At 36.6% G+C, this 20,351-nt stretch overlaps 1 protein-coding gene across 2 annotated transcripts in view; it reads left to right on the forward strand.

Annotated features, from left to right (window-relative positions):
* The window catches only part of UBXN7 (UBX domain protein 7), a 68,360-nt gene that overhangs the window by 22,344 nt on the left and 25,665 nt on the right, over nt 1-20,351 (forward strand). For both annotated transcript variants that reach the window (XM_067738554.1, XM_067738555.1), the window contains 5 exons: nt 841-908; nt 6,642-6,707; nt 7,940-8,052; nt 18,704-18,850; nt 20,196-20,286. In XM_067738554.1, coding sequence (XP_067594655.1) covers nt 841-908; nt 6,642-6,707; nt 7,940-8,052; nt 18,704-18,850; nt 20,196-20,286 — 485 coding nt within the window. The remainder of the gene's footprint in view (nt 1-840; nt 909-6,641; nt 6,708-7,939; nt 8,053-18,703; nt 18,851-20,195; nt 20,287-20,351) is intronic.

Here is a 20,351-nt window from a genome sequence, read left to right on the forward strand (position 1 = left end):
CTGAATGAAAAACATTAGGCCTAACATAAATTAATATTTATTATAAGGGGAGCATATTAAATTTGAAACTTACTCTTACTTGCTATGAGCATTAATCAGCAGAATTTCGTATTTGAGTTAAAACTAAAATAATTAAACTGATTTATAAAGGGATATACACCATTTTTACAGCGTATTTTAAATGAGAATTGTTCACTGGAAGAGATGGATTATTAGTAAACCCTCTGGAGGTAAACTTTGAAGAGTTTTTAGGCTTTTAAAAGAGTATTTTTTCTGTTTTATATATGTTAGTGTCTATTTAATAAATAATTCAAGGGTACTACCTTTGTTAGCCAGCTTCATAACTAGCATAAAATTAATTGCCTGTTTAAGCTTATTTTAATATATCTGTGATTTAATTATCTATTATTTGATGTAGTGTTGATGTAATATTGTTTTTATTAAGCTCATATTTTCCATTAATTTTTTGCCTGAATTTTGTGTGTGTGTGTGTGTGTGTGTGTGTGTGTGTGTTTGTAAATTTCCTATCTTCTTTTTTTTCTAAAGAATTTAGGGCAGGGAACTTAGAGGAGAGGAGAAATATTTTTTATTTTTCTGTTTGTTCTCTTTCTTTATAAACCCATTTGCACTATCTATGCCAGGTACTTTATTCCAGTTCATCTCTATATGGAAATCATCTGACAGTCATTTATCATAATTTAATGTGGTTCCTAAAAGTCACTAAATCTGTTGTTCATTTTATTTGTTAATTTGAATGTGTTCACAATAGTTACGGTAAGAATAGGTAGCAGAAAACAGTTTTCATTTGGATATTTTCCCACTTTTTTTTTTTTTTAATAGAGAGGAAGTCCGTGCCCCAATTCCTCAAAAGCAGGAAATATTGGTGGAACCAGAACCTTTGTTTGGTGGTAAGTTTACCTTTTTTCCTTAGCTTTATTTGACTTTATTGTTGTCTTCGGGATTTTAGTGAAGCTATCAAAAGATATGAAGGCTTGCTCAGAGATTGTTACTTCAAGTAGAGTTGATTCTTATCTTGTAATTCTGTACTCCCCTCAGGAAAGTTGCACAATTGGCTCTTTCCGAGGAGTGAGCCAGATTAAAAAGTTGATAGTTGTTGCAGAATGCCAAAAGGAGGAAAATAAGCAAAAAGAACTGCTGCCTTAAAATGGAAACAAATCTATCATTAGATAAAAGACTATGATTATATTTTGTTTTTTGGGTACCCACTTGACTGCCATATCCTTACTGTCTTGATATGCTGTACCTTCACTCTTTTTTAATTTCTAGAAGTGCTGTTCTTGTATTGAAAAAAGGAGGAAGTAATCCCTAATCCATGCAAAAAATTGTGATATCAATCTGGGGTGCATAGAGAAGACAGTAGAAAATGGAACATTTAATCAAATTTAAAGAAAATTTATAGTTTTATTTTAATAAGCACTTATTTACCTTTTGTGAGCCAGATATTTTAGGCATTAACAGGTATATTAAATAACAGAAGAGGGCTTCCCTGGTGGTGCAGTGGTTGAGAGTCCGCCTGCCGATGCAGGGGACATGGGTTCCTGCCCCGGTCCGGGAAAATCCCACATGCCGCGGAGCGGCTGGGCCCGTGAGCCATGGCCGCTGAGCCTGCACGTCAGAGCCTGTGCTCCGCAACGGGAGAGGCCACCACAGTGAGAGGCCCACGTAAAGCAAAAAAAAAAAAAAAAAAAAAACAGAAGATAGGGGACTTCCCTGGCGGTCCAGTGGTTAAGACTCTGTGTTTCCAGTGCAATGGGCAGGGGTTCAATCCCTGGCTGGGGAACTAAGATCCCGCATGTCATGCGGCATGGGCAAAAAAAAAAATTTAAAAAACAAAAAAACCCCCCAGCAGATGAAGTTATGATTTGGTTGGGTAGACAGAGACATAGAAATGTATATTGTATATATTGAGAACAGCAGTGCAGAGAAATAGGCCTATAAAAAGTTTCGTAGGTAAACTAAAATAAAGAAGAAATAAATTGTAAGAAAAGGATGAAGAAAATTACATAAACCATATCTTTTGATTTGAAAAAGCAACTTAGTTGAGAGTTATAAGATTGATTTTTAACTTGGGAGCTTTGGAGTTTACTGTAGAAAGGAATAAAGAATATACTTTCCAGTTTCAGAAATAAAGATGGGAGGAAGAAAACAATAAGGTCTAAATATTGAAATATGATGTGTGCTTTCTGAACTGTTCAATTTAGCTAGTCATTGTGCCTTTAATATACCAGAGGTAATAAAGCATTGTTCATGTTTTTTTTTTTCATATAAATGTTATAGATTTTGGAGCTGAGGAATGCCCTTGGAAGCTTTTTCTTTCTTTTATTGCAAGGAATAAAGGCAAGATCTTTGAGTGGGGAAGACTACAGCAAATGGATTCTGTGCTATTTTACTGTTTAACAGAGGCAAAAGAGTTCCCATTTGAAACTCCACTTTCTTCCTTCTACATCTGGTTTGGTGAGGGGGGTGAGAATGACTTTATACAGTTAGGGAGTCATTCCTAACTTTCATTATTAGACCTTATTGTAACTTTGAAAAGGTTTTTGGAGAACTATTTTCTTCTTTGGGATAGTATCGATTTTTAAAAAATTAATTAATTAATTTTGGCTGCGCTGGGTCTTCGTGTGGCGTGCAGGCTCTAGAGCATGCGGGCTTAGTAGTTGTGGCATGCGGGCTCTCTAGTAGTGGTATGTGGGATCTTAGTTCCCTGGCCAGGGATCGAACCCAGGTCCCCTGCATTGGGAGAGTGGAGTCTTAACCACTGGACCACCAGGGAAGTCCCAGGGATAGTATTGATTTAAAGTGTGATTCTCAAAGTGTGGTCAGGGAGTCCCTGATGCCCTTTCAGTGGGTCTGTAAGATCAAAACTGTTTTCATAATAATACTAACAAGTTATTTGCCTTTTTCACTGTGTTGACATTTGGGCTGATAATTCAGAAGCAGTGATGGGTCATACTGCTGCATCTTAATTGAATCAGGACAGTGGCACCAAACTGCTACTATTTGTTGAATTCTTCACTGACACACACTTGCAGTTTAAAAAAAAAAAAAAGCCAAAGCAATAAAAATTAATTTCATTTGATCTTGATCCACATTTTTAAACTATTCTGTTTGATGAAATAGGATGTGTGCATAAAGCACTTCTGCATACTGAAGTACTCTGGTTACTTTAAGGTGAAACACTTGTACAGTTGTTTGAGTTGAAAGCAAAACTAGCTGCTTTTTTTATGGAACATTATTTTCCTTGAAAGATTACTGACAAACTATAGTTACTTAGACTTAAACATTTGGCAGACATTTTCTTGAATGTGAACGAAGCCTGTTAACTGCTTCAAGGCAAACAACTGACGTTATTTGTTGCCAGTGATTTAAGAAAAGAAAAAAAGGCTTTCAGGCAGAGCTTAGAATTTTAGAAAGTTTATGCGCATGATTGTGAGCTTGATAGCTTCCCAGTACTTAAAGGCTTTCTGATGAGGTTAGCAGTGACATTAACAGATGGTGATTTTTTTTTTAATATCATATGATGAAATGGTCAGTATTTGGAATATTTGCATAACTCAGTGAACAAGTATTTTCAAATGACCAAAGCAGAATATTACAAAATTGTGCATGGGTGAAAGATCTATTCGGATCTATATGTAAGTATCTATATATGCAATATAGGTTAGATATCTATTGCTGTTTAACAAATCGCTTCAAAATTTAGCTTCCTGAAACAAACATTTGTTATATCACCATTTCTGTGGGTCAGGAATCCAGGTGTGGCTTAGTTGGGTGCCTCTGTTTAGGGTCTCTCACAGGGTATAATCAAGGTGTCAGCCAGGGCTACAATCATCTCAGAGCATGACTAGAGGAAGATCTAAGTTTACTCACGTGGCTGCTGGTTGGCTGGAGACATCAGTTCCTTACTGCAGAGCAAATGAGAGAGCCAGAGAGGGCAGCCCAAGATGGATGGAAGCCACCATCTTTTTGTATAAGTACTGTGCGCTAACAGATTGCACCACTAGAGCTCCATCCACTATCTTTTTGTAACCTAACTGTTGGAAGTGACCTCCCATCACCTCTGCCACATTCTATTTGATCCTGCCCATACTCAAGATGTTCACACACAGGTTATGAATCCTGGGAGATAGGGATAATCGGGGGCCATCACAGAGCCTGCGTAGCACATAAGACTAATGGATTTTAATGGAGCAGAATATGAAAAGTTCATTGATAAGATTTCAGATTCCATGTTGCAGCCAACCTTTAAGAAATTACCACTGGTTGAGCTTTGGTGTAGTAGCAGGGGAGAATGTTCACAATTATCTTAAAACACTATTAAAATACTCTTCCCTTTTACAACTACATGTCTGTGTGAAATTGAATTTTAATTTTCTTCATATACATGAACTAAAGGAATAGCAGCAGATTGAATGCAGAAGCAGATGTAAAAATTCAGGTGTCTTCTCTTATACCAGTTATTAACAGAGATTTGTGAAAATGTGAAACAGTGTCGCTCTGCTCATTAAATTTTGTTCTCTGTTCCTCCCCTATTCTGACTATGAAGCTCCTTTTTGAATCTCTTTTAGCTCTTTGTAGCTTAGTCTCTTTGACCTCAGTGAGCAGCACTCCTATTATGTGGACAGTGGAGTGAGAGTACAGAGGACTGATGTTTACTTATAGCGTATGGTTTGGAAGAGTGAGGAAACCACATATTGAAGAGGCAGGCAGGAGTAATAATGATCCTAGAGCTAGAGGTGTTGTGGCTTGAGGAGAGATTCTTGGTTAGACTTAGGATATATAAGGGGGAAACAAATGGGAGCAGGTGATGAGCCCAAGAAATAAAAGAGAGTGGTTGGAAAGCTAGCAATAAGAGGAGCTAGTATGAATCTCCAGGAGATCAAGTGTATAATAGAGAAAGGCTAAATTGGGGGGTGGGGTGGGGGCAGGGAGTGAGAGAGAGAGAGAGAGAGAGAGAAGAATGTAGAATATTGACCGGCCTGCCTTTGGCAGTTTAAAAGTAGAAGAAAAGTACCTTTTATATACTATGTACTACCTCCCCAATAATAATATGCTTTCTTAGGCAGCTGTTTTATGCCTTATCCTAAGATAACCTTACTTTCTTAATTGTTATGGTTAAGTAATATCTGGTAATGAGTTTTAAGAAAGCATTATTTGAGCAGTTAATATTATTGCTGCTAGAAACATGTACATTTAAGATGGGAACTCTTGATTAAAAATAGTTCCAAGATTGAAAAGAATAACATTTCTTGCTTCGTGTTTATAAAGGGAGGGAGGAAAAATAATGCAGTATTTAAATTTTATAAGTTTAAATAATAAAATTTAAAATTAATAATTTATATAATAATTTATTTAAATAAAACAATTTATATGTAAAATTCAGTTTAAATTTTGAAATTCAGTACAAAGCTAAAATATGGAAGTCTCTGATTTTTACCAAATTTCCTTTTCCTAGAGATAATATTGTGATTCTTTAATATAAATACTGATACACATATGTGCATAAATGATATACTGACCTGATAATGCTTTAAGCAAATGTGGGATTTTTTTAACATGTGGTTCTGCATTCTTTTGTTATTTTTTTGTTTTGTTTTTTAACTCAGTAGTTCTTAGATTAAAAGAATTACCCTATATAATGGCAAACACAGGCTGTTGGGAAAGATGCTTTGACATGGGATGGGAGACTTTTATAGTTTCTGTCTAATCTTACTATGTAATCATCATCTGTTAATGTGTAGCACTGTTCTGGTTACATGCTGGCAGTGCTCATGGGGCTTGCCATAAACCAACTGAATAACTGTTACCCATATTGAAAGAATCATTAAATTTCCTTATTTACTGTGATGTATATAAATGACCTGATAACTTTTTTTTTTTATTGGAGTATAGTTGGTTTACAATGTTGTGTTAGTTTCAGGTGTACAGCAAAGTAATTCAGCTATACATATACATATATCTATTCTTTTTCAGATTCTTTTCCCATTTAAGACCTGCTAAAATTTTTGTGTTTAAGAACATACAGGAAGATAACGTGTTGATGATTGCTTTTTCAGCTTTATCTGTACAATACTTAAGGACTGGGTAATAGACGCTATACAAGGGTATCAAAGGACGTTGGTTCTGTTCATTTTTCTGTTCACTGTAGGAAAAATTTTTCTTCCGAAATTACAGTTTTTTGGTGTTTATAATTCTGCATGTGTATCCACTTACTAAGAGGTAGTTCTTAAATATTATGGTTTAGAACTTACTCAAGTATTATACTAAAGGGTAGGCAGATCATTTAGGCTAACCTGAATTATGTATTTGCAGCATGTATGTAGCTTCATCGCCATGGGAAGTCATCCTCAAAATCTTTCTTCCTATCTTTTTACACAAGTTTGGCCAAGTTTTTTAACTGGGCCTTAATTTTCTTTTTTGTAAAATATGATTGGGCTCAAGATGGTTAATTATATATGAATGCCTTGAAGGTTTTTGAAGTATTTTATATTTTGAAGGAGGGCACCATTATGAATCTGAGTGTCTTAAAATAAGAAATTGCTATAGATAAGGACATTTTTAGAATTGTTACAAAATTAATGTTTAACTTTTTGTATCAATTCTATTTTTTCCTCCTATAGCTCCTAAAAGACGACGGCCTGCACGTTCAATATTTGATGGTTTCCGGGATTTCCAAACTGAAACTAGTAAGTATCTATGAACCAGTTTATCATCTCTTTTTCCCTCCCTCTCCCTCTCTCATTGTCTTTCTCCCCTGTCTCCTCTCCCACAGATTAAAACCACAAGGTGGAAAAGCACCCACACACTCCCCTTCAGGTCAAGATCCTAGTTTGTTTTATATAAGTTTTTTTCTTAAGAAGATGATTAATATTAGGCCTAGTAACTTTGAGAATTCATCTTATTTAAAAACTAAATTATGAATTCAGTCTGTGATTGTTATTAACTCCCCCTTGAGCTGAATTGTTCCAGATTCTAACCTACTTGGTTATAGAAGAATAAGGGAGATGGATATAATGTGAGAAATATGGTAATTTACAAACTTAATCTGTTTCTGAATGAGCACTTAAATGCTGACTATAATAAAATAAAAAACTGATTTTCCTCAGGATCCTGATATATGTCAGTTAAAGGAATGACCACAATGAAAATGGTTATTATAGGGATTGGAAAATAGAAGAAGAAAAGGCCATACTACCCAAAGCAGCCACTATTAACATTGTGGCAACAGTTGTTTGGAATAGGTTTATATCTTTCTGTTGAATAAGAATGAGTCTTGGCCTTCTCCTTTTAGTGGAATTAGTACTGATTTAGCAATGGAATCCTAGAGAAAAGACAGTTATGTTTAGAGAATATATGAGAAACTCTTGAACCATATTTGATTTTGTAATAATTTATAATGAGCTCATTGAAGCACAGATAGGTCTTGTAACTTGAGAGTTGATGTGGAATCCAGACTGACTCAGGTCATCCAGGGAATCCTGTGCCCTTCCAGGAGAAGATGACAGCAGTAGTCATTCTGTCTCACTGCCATAATCTTTCAAGATTGGGAATGTAGCTAGAAACAACTAGAATGTAGCTAGATAAATTAGGATGAGTTTCAGAAATAGATAAATGAAGATGAAAGTTTTCTCCTGTGCTAAAGTTAGTTTTGAGTATGTGAAGGAAATATTTTGAATAAGTGACTCTTACATAATTTCCATTTTTATCCTTATCTTTGGATAGAGAGCACCACGTCTTAAGACTCCCGCCCCACCTGGCTTTGTATTTTTTTTCAGAGTCAGCCTTAGATCTTTGCATTTGCATTTGAGGTCAAGCACATTGTTCGTTAGTTCTTGCAACTGATACATTTTTTTTAAAATGCAAGATTCATGACTTATTTTATGGCTAATTGAAACTTTCTCATCCTCCTGTGTTGCAGTTCGGCAAGAACAGGAATTAAGAAATGGAGGAGCAATAGATAAGAAACTAACTACCCTTGCAGATCTCTTCCGGCCACCCATTGATTTGATGCATAAAGGCAGCTTTGAAACAGTAAGTTGTTGGAGATTCTAAGCCTGAGCTATGAATCTTCTTGCATTTTTAGTGGAGTTTTTCTTTCTAAGAGCAAAAAAAAGTTTTCAGCATATAGAGAATTGACGTCATAGTAAGTATGAAATACCTAGAAGGTTACATTGATTTATATTTCTTAAAAGTTTATATATTTTTAATTACTACTTACTGCTGAGAATATTGTGTGTGTGTGTGTGTGTGTGTTTTGGCCATTTGTGAGTTGTTTGTAGGTATCTTTTACCCATATTTTTATGAGGATCCTAGTGTGTTTTAAAAGAATATCCCTATGGTTGCGGAGTATGTTCTCCCTTAGTTCTTGTTTTAATTTAGCTGAAGCCAAAGGAGAACTTTCCGGAGCAGGTTTATATGATTGTCTGCTAAATTATAAGCTTACTGAGGGCAGGGGAACCATGTTTCTTTTTATTTTGGTGATCCGTGGGACCCAGTCTCTAGCATTTAATAGGAACACGGTATTTGGTAAATGAATGCGTTTAGTTAGGATTTTAAATATTCTTCTGTTGAAGTGTTCAAACAACTTGCTTTTGTGTGTTGACTATCATGTTAACTCTCTTTTGAATCAGAAGAGCATTTCTGTAGATGTAAAGCACTGAAATTTCAGGTAAGTCTTTTCTGTTAGGATAAAGTAGGCCAAACAATAACTGTAAAAATGACGTTAGTAGCTACATATTTAGAAGTGAATTTTGATTGTTTTTTAAAAAAAATTTTGTCCTTAGACATACTCTTAAACTAGCCTAAATGAAATATTTAGGTTAAGAAATTTAACTGTAAGCTTTTTCCTTCTGAATTCTTTAATTTTCTGAATTGTAATTTCTGAATTTCTGTAATTTCTGTAATTTCTGAAAGTGTTTGGCCACGTGTAACAAAATCCAGATGATGGAGATTTGATTAAATGTGTTTCTTTTTGTTGTGTAAATAAAGTTCAGGGAGTCTGGTGTTCATTTATCAGCTCAAAGATGTCAGGTTAGATGTCTCCTCAGTTTTCTTCATCTTTCGTTCATGATCTTTAACATGGTAACTGCCTATCCTTTCTACTGTTCTGGTGATAATATAACCATTGACAGAATAGCACAATATGTAAGACAAAAAGGAACTGAGTTTGTTTTGATGTGCTTTCTATTTTCATTAGCTTCTGTGTTGCTCTGGGGCTTAACTAAATAACTCTGAGCTTGATTTAATTTTGTCACTTTGGGCTCATAAAAAGCAGTTACTCTGCTGCTTGTTATTAAGGGAAAATGTGAATCTTTTTTTTTTTTTTTTTTTTTTTTTTGCGGTACGTGGGCCTCTCACTGCTGTGGCCTCTCCCTTTGCGGAGCACAGGCTCCATGGCCATAGCTTATGGGCCCAGCCGCTCCGCGGCATGTGGGATCTTCCCGCACCAGGGCACGAACCCATGTCCCCTGCATTGGCAGGTGGACTCTCAACCACTGTGCCACCAGGGAAACCCGTGAATCTTTCTTGATACTGTCATCTGAAGTTTGATTCATTTTGTTAAGTTGTGTCACCTTTTTTCTTTGAATTTTGTGACCTATGTTGTTTTCAACAGTCTTCATTTTTTTCACTGATAATACTCAACTTTATCATTTACAAGCCTTTAAATGATATAAACATTCCCAGAAAAAGTAGGCATTTCATTATGACTAATGATATATCCATTAGTTTTATAGAAATTAGGGAAGTAATATACAAAATTAAGTTCACTGAAATTTAGAGAGGTGAATATTAAAAATTAAAGGAATAGTCTGGCTGCTCAGGCAGGACCCACAGGTTTGAATTAGATATAGATCTGAGCCACAGTTTTATAGGTGTAGAAACTAGACTTCCTTCTTTCTTTCTTTTTTTTTTTTAATTTAATTTAATTTATTTTATTTTTGGCTGCGTTGGGTCTTCCTTGCTGCACGCAGGGGCTAATCTTTGTTGCGGTGCAGTGGCTTCTCTTGTGGAGCACTGCTCTAGGTGCATGGGCTTCAGTAGTTGTGGCACACGGGCTCAGTAGTTGTGGCTCACAGGCTGTAGAGCGCAGGCTCAGTAGTTGTGGCGCATGGGCTTAGTTGCTCCATGGCATGTAGGATCTTCCCAGACCAGGGCTCGAACCCATGTCCCCTGCATTGGCAGGTGGATTCTTAACCACTGTGCCACCAGGGAAGCTCATAGACTTTAGTATTTCTTAATGTCACTAGAGGTAGACCATGTTCAAGGATTCTGGCTTATGCTAACCAGATGAGAGATTGATTAGTTCACTTGTTCATTCAGTAAATATTTAGTGAGGCCTCCTGTTGCAAGGCCTTGTTCTAGGGGATGGGGATTATATGTATTGGGATAAAGATTTAACTATGTGTGAGAGAGACCAGGAATAAAACAAACATTAACTTAAACAAGGTAGAAGTCCATGCTGTTAGGATGGTTCTGCTCTATGAAGTTATTAGGAATGCAGTTTTTTTCTGTCCTATTCTGCAAGGTCTTGCTTGCTCTTGTCTACATGATTCAAGGTGGCTTACTACCATGTTTGCTTTTCAGTTAGCATGAAGGAAGGGAGTGACCGAGAAGGGTACACCTTTTCCCTTTAAAGGCACAACCTAGAGGTAATACACATCACTTCTCACATTCCATTGACCAGAATTGTAACAGGGAAGAGCCAAATCTGACTACATGTTGAATCTGTTGCTTTTACTTTAATCGTTGCTTTCTGCTGCTTTTGCTTACTAAAAGGATACTGTCTATATATAATGGCCTGCCTCAGGGAACCGTGCCCCTCTGTCTGAAAGCTAAACCAAAGTGCCTTTGTTCAGGGAAGCATCCTAACCCTGTCCACCTGTGGATGGCTGCAAGAAAGAAGAAATTAACACATCCCCTCCCCAGGGCTGGCCATTCCAGGGGATATTTGCAAAAATTAACGGCCTTTTTACTTTACTTCCTCATCTCCTCCCCCTTTCTGTTCTATAAAAGAAACTGGCATCCAAACCACGATAAGGTGGTTCTTTTGAGACACTAGTCTGCCGTCCTCATGGTCCACCGGCTTTCTGAATAAAGTCCCTTGCCTCAACACCTCATCTCTGGATTTATTGGCCTGTTGTGCGGCGAGCAGAGCAAGCTTGGACTTGGTAACAGAACTTAGCAATGTGGCCACACCTACTTGCAAAGGACACTGGGAAATCAAGATGCTTAGCTGAAAATTGGAGATTCTATTTTATTTTATTTTATTTTTTTGGTACACGGGCCTCTCACTGCTGTGGCCTCTCCCGTTGCGGAGCACAGGCTCTGGACCCGCAGGCTCAGCAGCCATGGCTCACAGGCCCAGCCACTCCGCGGCATGTGGGATCCTCCTGGACCGGGGCACGAACCCGTGTCCGCTGCATCGGCAGGCGGACTCTCAGCCACTGCACCACCAGGAAAGCCCTCTATTTTTTTTTTTAATTTTTAAATTTTATTTATTTTTTTATACAGCAGGTTATTACTCATCAGTTTTATACACATCAGTGTATACATGTCAATCCCAATCACCCAATTCATCACACAACCACCTACACCCCCGCACCGCTTTCCCTGCTTTGTGTCCATACGTTTGTTCTCTACATCTGTGTCTCATTTTCTGCCCTGAAAACTGGTTCATCTGTACCATTTTTCTAGGTTCCAAATATATGCGTTAATATACGATATTTGTTTTTCTCTTTCTGACTTACTTCACTCTGTATGACAGTCTCTAGATCCATCCACGTCTCAACAAATGACCCAGTTTTGTTCCTTTTTATGGCTGAGTAATATTATGTTGTATATATGTACCACATCTTCTTTATCCATTCGTCTGTCAGTGGGCATTTAGGTTGCTTCCATGACCTGGCTATTGTAAATAGTGCTGCAATGAACATTGGGGTGCATGTGTCTTTTTGAATTGTGGTTTTCTCTGGGTATATGCCCAGTAGTGGGATTGCTGGATCATATGGTAATTCTATTTTTAGTTTTTTAAGGAACCTCCATACTGTTCTCCATAGTGGCTGTATCAATTTACATTCCCACCAACAGTGCAAGAGGGTTCCCTTTTCTCCACACCCTCTCCAGCATTTGTTTTTTGTAGATTTTCCGATGATGCCCATTCTAACTGGTGTGAGGTGATACCTCATTGTAATTTTGATTTGCATTTGTCTAAATTTGCATTTCTCAACAATTAGTGATGTTGAGCAGCTTTTCATGTGCTTCTGCCCGTCTGTCTGTCTTCTTTGGAGAAATGTGTATTTAGGTCTTCTGCCCATTTTTGCATTGGCTTGTTTGTTTTTTTAATATTGAGCTGCATGAGCTGTTTATATATTTTGGAGATTAATCCTTTGTCCGTTGATTCATTTGCAAATATTTTCTCCAGTTCTGAGGGTTGTCTTTTCATCTTGTTTATGGTTTCCTTTGCTGTGCAAAAGCTTTCATGTTTCATTAGGTCCCATTTGTTTATTTTTGCTTTTATTTCCATTACTCTAGGAGGTGGATCAAAAAAGATCTTTCTGGGATTTATGTCAAAGAGTGTTCTTCCTATGTTTTCCTCTAAGAGTTTTATAGTGTCCGGTCTTACATTTATGTCTCTAATCCATTTTGAGTTTATTTTTGTGTATGGTGTTAGGGAGTGTTCTAATTTCATTCTTTTACATGTAGCTGTCCAGTTCTCCTAGCACCACTTATTGAAGAGACTGTCTTTTCTCCATTGTATATCCTTGCCTCCTTTGCCATAGATTAGTTGACCATAGGTGCGTGGGTTTATCTCTGGGCTTTCTATTTTGTTCCATTGATCTGTGTTTCTGTTTTTGTGCCGTACCATATTGTCTTGATTACGGTAGCTTTATAGTATAGTCTGAAGTCAGGGAGTCTGATTCCTCCAGCTCCGTTTTTTTCCCTCAAGACTGCTTTGGTTAATCGGGTTCTTTTCTGTCTCCATATAAATTTTAAGAGTTTTTGTTCTTGTTCTGTAAAAAATGCCATTGGTAATTTGATAGGGATTGCATTGAATCTGTAGATTGCTTTGGGTAGTATAGTCATTTTCACAATGTTGATTCTTTCAATCCAAGAACATGGTATATCTCTCCATCTGTTGGTATCATCTTTAATTTCTTTCATCATTGTCTGATAGTTTTCTGCATACAGTTCTTTTGTCTCCCTAGGTAGATTTATTCTAGGTATTCTTTTTGTTGCAATGGTAAATGGGAGTGTTTCCTTAATTTCTCTTTCAGATTTTTCATCGTTACTGTGTAGGAATGCAAGAGATTTATGTGCATTAATTTTGTATCCTACAATTTTACCAAATTCATTGATTAGCTCTAGTAGTTTTCTGGTGGCATCTTTAGGATTCTCTACGTATAGTATCGTGTCATCTGCAAACAGTGACAGTTTTACTTCTTCTTTTCCAATTTGTATTCCTTTTATTTCTTTTTCTTTGGAGATTCTATTAAGGAGTAGGGAAAAATAGATATTTGTTACCTATAAGCAGTTTCTGCCACAGGGAGGTTGTGGTAAACAAATTATACAAAGTCCTTTGCCATCAAAAAATTTATAATCTAGAGGGAGAAACAGACTACCAGCAAATAAAAAACAATACCTATATAACATATTTAGTGTATATATATGTATATATTTTTGTATGTATGTGTTTGACACAGAGAAATTTCAGGTTACAGTAGTTGCTGGGAGAAAGAATAAAATAGAATAAGGGAAGGACAAAGAGAGGACTATTCTGTTTGGGGACATTAAGGTGCATGTGCTCTTATAGGCAAATGAAAAGCAAGGTTGATTTCATAGGTTTCACACACTTTTATAATTATGATGAGAGAGGACTGATTCAGATAGGAAGATGAGGATATATTTCTGAAAGAATGAGATTTGAATAGAAACCTGAAAGAAGTGAGGGAATGTAAACCATAGAAGGGTCTCAGGGAAGAGCAGAAAAACAGTTAAGTGTATAGGCACTGGTGTTGGAAAGAGCTTGGGCAAATTTCTGGTACAGCCCAGGAAACCAGCGTAGCTGGAGCTGAGTGAGCATGGGACTTAGGATGAATAATCTGACCCGGGCAAGGGAACATTTCTTAGGTTTTCTTCTTTCCCATTAGCATGTAAGTTCCATGAACACAGGGATTTTGTTTTATTTATTGTTGTATATTCACAGTGCATAGAGGGGTGTCTGGCACACAGTTGTCCCTCATTAAGTTTTTGTTAAATTATTGAGTGGTATAATCTAGAGTATATTGTACAGAAAGAATCAGAACAATTTCCATAATATTCCTTATTTTCATAAGAAATACATGTTTATTTGTTAAAATTGCCATTCAGGGCTTCACTGGTGGTGCAGTGGTTAAGAATCCGCCTGCCAGTGCAGGAGATGCAGGTTCAAGCCCTGGTCCAGGAAGATCCCACATGCTGCGGTACAACTAAGCCCATGCTCCACAACTACTGAGCCTGCACTCTAGAGCCTGCAAGCCACAACTACTGAAGCCTGTGTGCCTAGAGCTTGTGCTCCGCAACAAGAGAAGCCACCTTAATGAGAAGGCTGCGCACCACAACGAAGAGTAGCCCCCACTTGCCGCAACTAGAGAAAGCCCGCATGCAGCAACAAAGAGGAAATGCAGCCAAAAATAAAATAAGTTTATAAAATATAAAAATAAAATATAAAAATTGCCATTCAATTGCACATGCACCTAGTCCTACTAAGAGTACTTTGTTAACTTCAAAAGTACTTGCTATAAATGCAAGTAAAAACATTTTAGTTAAAATATAAAGAACTGATTCAGAAACAAAATACATAAGATGAAGTTTTTTTAAATAAACTATACATAGCTTATATTTTTATTCAAATTAGGCAAAAATTATAGAAAAAAACAGCAAGGAAAAATAATAGTAGTTTCCATTTACATAAGAAAGTATTGTGCATATTTTAATATATTTCCTTTTTGACTTTATGCATATATATTTATTCAAGCAAATTATCTTTTCCTCTGTATCCTCTTTTCATACTTTCCTGATCTGTTTGGGACTGGGAGAGACGTTACTCTCTCACTGTTCTCCCATTATCACAGATAGACCCTGTCACATGCCTCTCTATTTGGTATAGCCACACTTGCTCTTGGGTTTCTCTATAATGGCTTTTGAATATTGATTTAGAACAACCTAATGAATTCCAAGAGGAAAGGTTCATCATTTGTCCCATGGCCCACTCTCACCTCTCGTCCTTGACTCATATAACTAGTATACTTAGTGAGATTATATAAGATTCTCTTATGTTCCCTCCAGACATTGCTGCTTTGCATGAAATTTGTGTCTTTTTTGGGGCCCTTCTTTCTAGAAGTAATTTCTTTTTTTTTTAAATTTAATTGAAGGATAGTTGATTTATAATGTGTTAATTTCTGCTGCACAGCAAAGTGATTCAGTTACACATATTTATACATCCTTTTTCATATTCTTTTCTATTATGGTTTATCACAGGATATTAAATATAGTTCCCTGTGCTATACAGTAGGACCTTATTGTTTATCCATTCTGTATATAATAGTTTGCATCTGTTAATCCTAAACTCCCAGTCCATCCCTCCCTCACCCGCTCTCCCCCTTGGCAACCACAAGTCTGTTCTCTATGTCTGTGAGCCTGTTCCTGTTTCCTAGATTAGGTTATTTGTGTCATATTTTAGATTCCACATATAAGTAGTATCATACAGTATTTGTCTTTCTCTATCGGACTTACTTCACTTAGTATGATAATCTCTAGTTGCATCCATGTTGCTGTAAATGGCATTATTTTGTTCTTTTTTATGGCTGAGTAGTATTCCATTGTATATATGTACCACATCTTCTTTATCCATTCACCTGTTGATGGACATTTAGCTTGTTTCCATGTCTTGGCTATTGTGAATAGTGCTGCTATGAACATACGGGTTCATATATCTTTTTGAATTATAGTTTTATTGGGATATATGCCTGGGAGTGGGATTGCTGGATCATATGGTAGCTCTATTTTTAGTGGTTTTTTTCTTTTTTTTTGCGGTACTTGGGCCCCTCACCGTTGTGGCCTCTCCCATTGTGGAGCACAGGCTCCAGATGCGCATGCTCAGCAGCCGTGGCTCATGGGCCTAGCTGCTCCGTGGCATGTGGGGTCTTCCCGGACTGGGGCACGAACCCGCGTCCCCTGCATCGGCAGGTGGACTCTCAGCCATTGCGCCACCAGGGAAGCCCTATTTTTAGTTTTTTAAGGAACCTACATACTGTCTTCCATAGTGGCTGCACCAGTTTACCTTCCTACCGACAGTGTAGGAGGGTTCCCTTTTCTCCACACCCTCTCCAGATTGGTAGATTTTTTAATGTGGCCATTTTGACTGGTGTGAGGTGGTACCTCATTGTAGTTTTGATTTATATTAGAAGTACTTTCTTAACAACATCTTCCAGTTTCTTTTGCTTGTATAAGGTTTCTCCCAATGTAAGCTTCATGAAGTCAGGGGTTTTTTGTTTTGGTAACTGGTATAAATCCAGCATCTATAACTGTACCTGAAACATGATAGATCCTCAAATATTTGTCAAATGAATGAATCTGAATGAATGAAAGTGTGAATGTGAATAAATGAATTTTTAAAAACAATAGCAAATGACTCTCCATTGTTTTTGAATTCTAGACTTTTATTATTTTTCAGTGTTATCCTTTTTTTAAAAAAAATATTTATTTATTTGGCTGTACCGCGTCTTAGTTGCGGCATGTGGGATCATTGTGGCGGCATGCGGGATCTTTAGTTGCGGCTTGAAGGATCTTTAGTTGCGACATGTGGGATCTAGTTCCCTGACCAGGGATCGAACCTGGGCCCCCTGCATTGAGAGTGTGGAGTCTTAGCCATGGGACCACCAGGGAAGTTCGTTATACTTTTTTTTGGTCAGTGTTGTAGTTGAGGCAGACTTAATAAATTTACTTTATTATAGGGATTATGTACTCTTCAATCTGTCTCTCTAGAGTGTGTTTTTTTTTCTTCATTCTCAAATACTTTTTCTTCAGTTAAAGCAATATAATTACTCATTTATCTCCCATTTATCATATCTGTGTGCTTACTATAGGCAAGGAATTAACTGGAATACTATTACTTTCTAGAAGCAGAGAGTTATTTTATTAAATTTGTATACTTAAAAATAAGCTTTTGACCAGTTAATTGTAGCTTTCTGGCTCAATATAGGACTATTTCCTTTTAGAACTTGGGTTTTCACCTGTGGAATCAGTAATGAATATTATAAAATTATTTTCTCTGGCGGATTTGTACAGAAAAATAGGATAACAATTTTTGTAAGACTGTGTAAACTTTGTTATAAAACAAAAGATATTCTTATATTCTCCAGTACCTCGAAAATGATGTATGTTCTTCAATTGTTGTTAACCTGAGTTAATTGATTCTTAAGATTTTCCCATGTCAAACTGATTTGGAAAAAAATATTGTTCCAGGACAAAATTATTCAAAACTATAGCTTTCATTTCATTGTTTCTGTGCAAAGGTTTGAGGTAGCATTTGTTCATTTGCTTTTCTGCCATTCTTTTCCAGTTCAGCAATATTTCTTAGGTCATTATGGTGATGAGGAAATGTGAGGCAAAAAAGAAGGTGTACACTCACGCACTCGTGATTGATAATTGTGCTATAAATTGGGGAGTCTTTTGAAGATTATTCTGAAACATTCTTTGATCTGTAATCTCAATTTGACATATGAAGAATCTGAAATCTCAATTTTGAAATACACTCCTAGGAAAACAACCCTGAGAGAAAAAATCCTCAGCAGCTTTTACTGAAAGATTTAGAGTGATTCTATGAAATACCACATGCCTAATAATCGAGATGAATATATTTGGAAATGTTTATAAAAAATGATATTGAAGAAAATAAAACAACATAAACTAATATGCACATACTAGTTACAACTATTAAAAAGGAGAGATATATTTGTGGATAGGGGTTGACAGCACAATAGAATTATGTGACTTGTTGCCCTTGTTTGTGGAATCTTTTTCAGGTAAAGATGTTTACATGTACAATAAAAATCCAGCTACTATAACAAATAACAGTGAATAAAAGGAAAACAGTTCATTTAAATTTGAGAAATGCTTGCAAATGGACAATATAACTATATACATATAAGCAAAATAATGTAATTAATTTTTTTTAATTTTAAATTTTATTTATTTTATTTTTGGCCGCTTTGGGTCTTCGTTGCTGCGCGTGGGCTTTCTCTAGTTGCGGCGAGCGGGGGCTACTCTTTGTTGCAGTGCGTTGGCTTCTCGTTGTAGTGGCTTCTCTTGCTGTGGAGCACGGGCTCTAGGTGTGCAGGCTTCAGTAGTTTTGGCACATGGGCTCAGTAGTTGTGGCTCGTGGGCTTAGTTGCTTCGCGGCACATGGGATCTTCCGGGACCAGGGCATGAACCCGTGTCCCCTGCGTTGGCAGGTGGATTCTTAACCACTGAACCACCAGGGAAGCCTGTAATTAATGTTTAGACACTGAAAGCTATAGATGCCATACTTGGGGAAAAAAACTTAGTATTTATGTGGAAAAAGGACAGCTTCTGAATTGTGAAACATACCAGTTACCAAGTAGAAAATCTTTCTAACAATTGTTATGTAACTTTACTCTTACAGGCCAAAGAGTGTGGCCAGATGCAGAATAAGTGGCTGATGATAAACATTCAGAATGTACAAGACTTTGCATGCCAGTGCCTCAACCGTGACGTATGGAGCAATGAAGCTGTGAAGAATATTATCCGAGAACATTTCATTTTCTGGCAGGTGGGGAGAGTTCATTAAAAATTTTGTAGTATTTTACTTTGGTACATGGGATGTCGGGGAAGAGGAATTGGGTTATAAACTGGAAATAATTCATAACTGAGTTAAATTTTGACATATGAAGAAGTAAAACCACCCATAATGGCTGAAATAGTAAGGATAAGTGAAAGGGCAGCAATGAAGGGAAGGAGGAAAAAAGGAACCAAGCTGTGTAAACCGTATAGTATTCATATCTGAGAAGAGTTTGAACGTCTTGATAGAGTGTGCAGCTGTACTGTTCAATAGAAATGTAATGTGATTCAAAATTTTCTAGTAGCCACATTTAAAAAGGTCAAAAGAAACAGGCGATTGATTTTAATATATTTTAAAAATCAATATCTCTAATATAAAACTAATATTAAAATATTGATGAGGTGTTTTGATTTTTTTTTTTTGGTGTTAAGCCTTCAGGATCTAGTATGTATTTTACACTTACAGTACAGCTGTTAGGACTAGTCACATTTCAAACGCTTTAGTAGCACATGTTCTAGTGGCTACTATAATTGATAGTGGGAACTGTAGAAGATCTTGAAGTAATCAAAAAACATTTGACTAAGACGTGGATTTTAGCTTGAGTTTGATAGTCTTTAATTGTATGTCCTTAAACTTGTCACTTAGTCTTACTGGCTCTGGTTTCTTTTTATATAAATTACCAAGCTAAGGGTAGATGATTGTGCTCCAATTGTTTATATTATGAAAAATTATAGGGAATTCCCTGGCGGTCCAGTGGTTAGGACTCTGTGCTTCCACAGGGGGCATGGGTTTGATCCCTGGTCAGGGAACTAAGATTCTGTATGCTGTGTGACACAGCCAAAAACATTTTTTTTATAAAATCAATACTTCTGAATGAACTTAATCTTTTCCCCACTGTAAGACATGCTATTAATGTTAGTAATTTGCCTGTTCATGTTTTACAGGCCCCTAAATTCAGTAAATTTTTTTCTGAATGGTAACCTTTTATTCAGCGACTGTTGATTGAGCATCTCTTTGCCTAGCAGTATGCTATGCACTTGAACTTACAATCTTAATATATTGTGATTTATTAACATATATGTGGTTGAGAGTCAGGAATGAAATAGGTAGACAGATAACTTGAAAAGGAAGAGCAATACCTCTTTGAACTGGGAAATGAGGAAGAATGGATTGCTATATTTATGTAAGTTTCAGAAGTGACTGAGGGCAGGAAGTGGAGGGAGTTCACACTAGGTGGCCTTCATTTTCTCTTTAATTGCTGTTGGTATATAACAAGAATATAGCTAGTACTTTTCTAAGAGGCTGATTTTTTTTTTTAATATCAATGATTTAACAGGTTTATCATGACAGTGAGGAAGGTCAGAGATACATACAGTTTTATAAGCTAGGGGATTTCCCCTATGTTTCCATCTTGGATCCACGGACAGGTAAGGGTTATTTCAGCTTATGGTCTTTAACCTATTATTTAACTTTCAGTTACCTAAATTATCTT

The sequence above is a fragment of the Pseudorca crassidens genome, chromosome 5 (genome assembly GCF_039906515.1).
Source record: "Pseudorca crassidens isolate mPseCra1 chromosome 5, mPseCra1.hap1, whole genome shotgun sequence".
Classification (NCBI taxonomy): Eukaryota; Metazoa; Chordata; class Mammalia; order Artiodactyla; family Delphinidae; genus Pseudorca; species Pseudorca crassidens.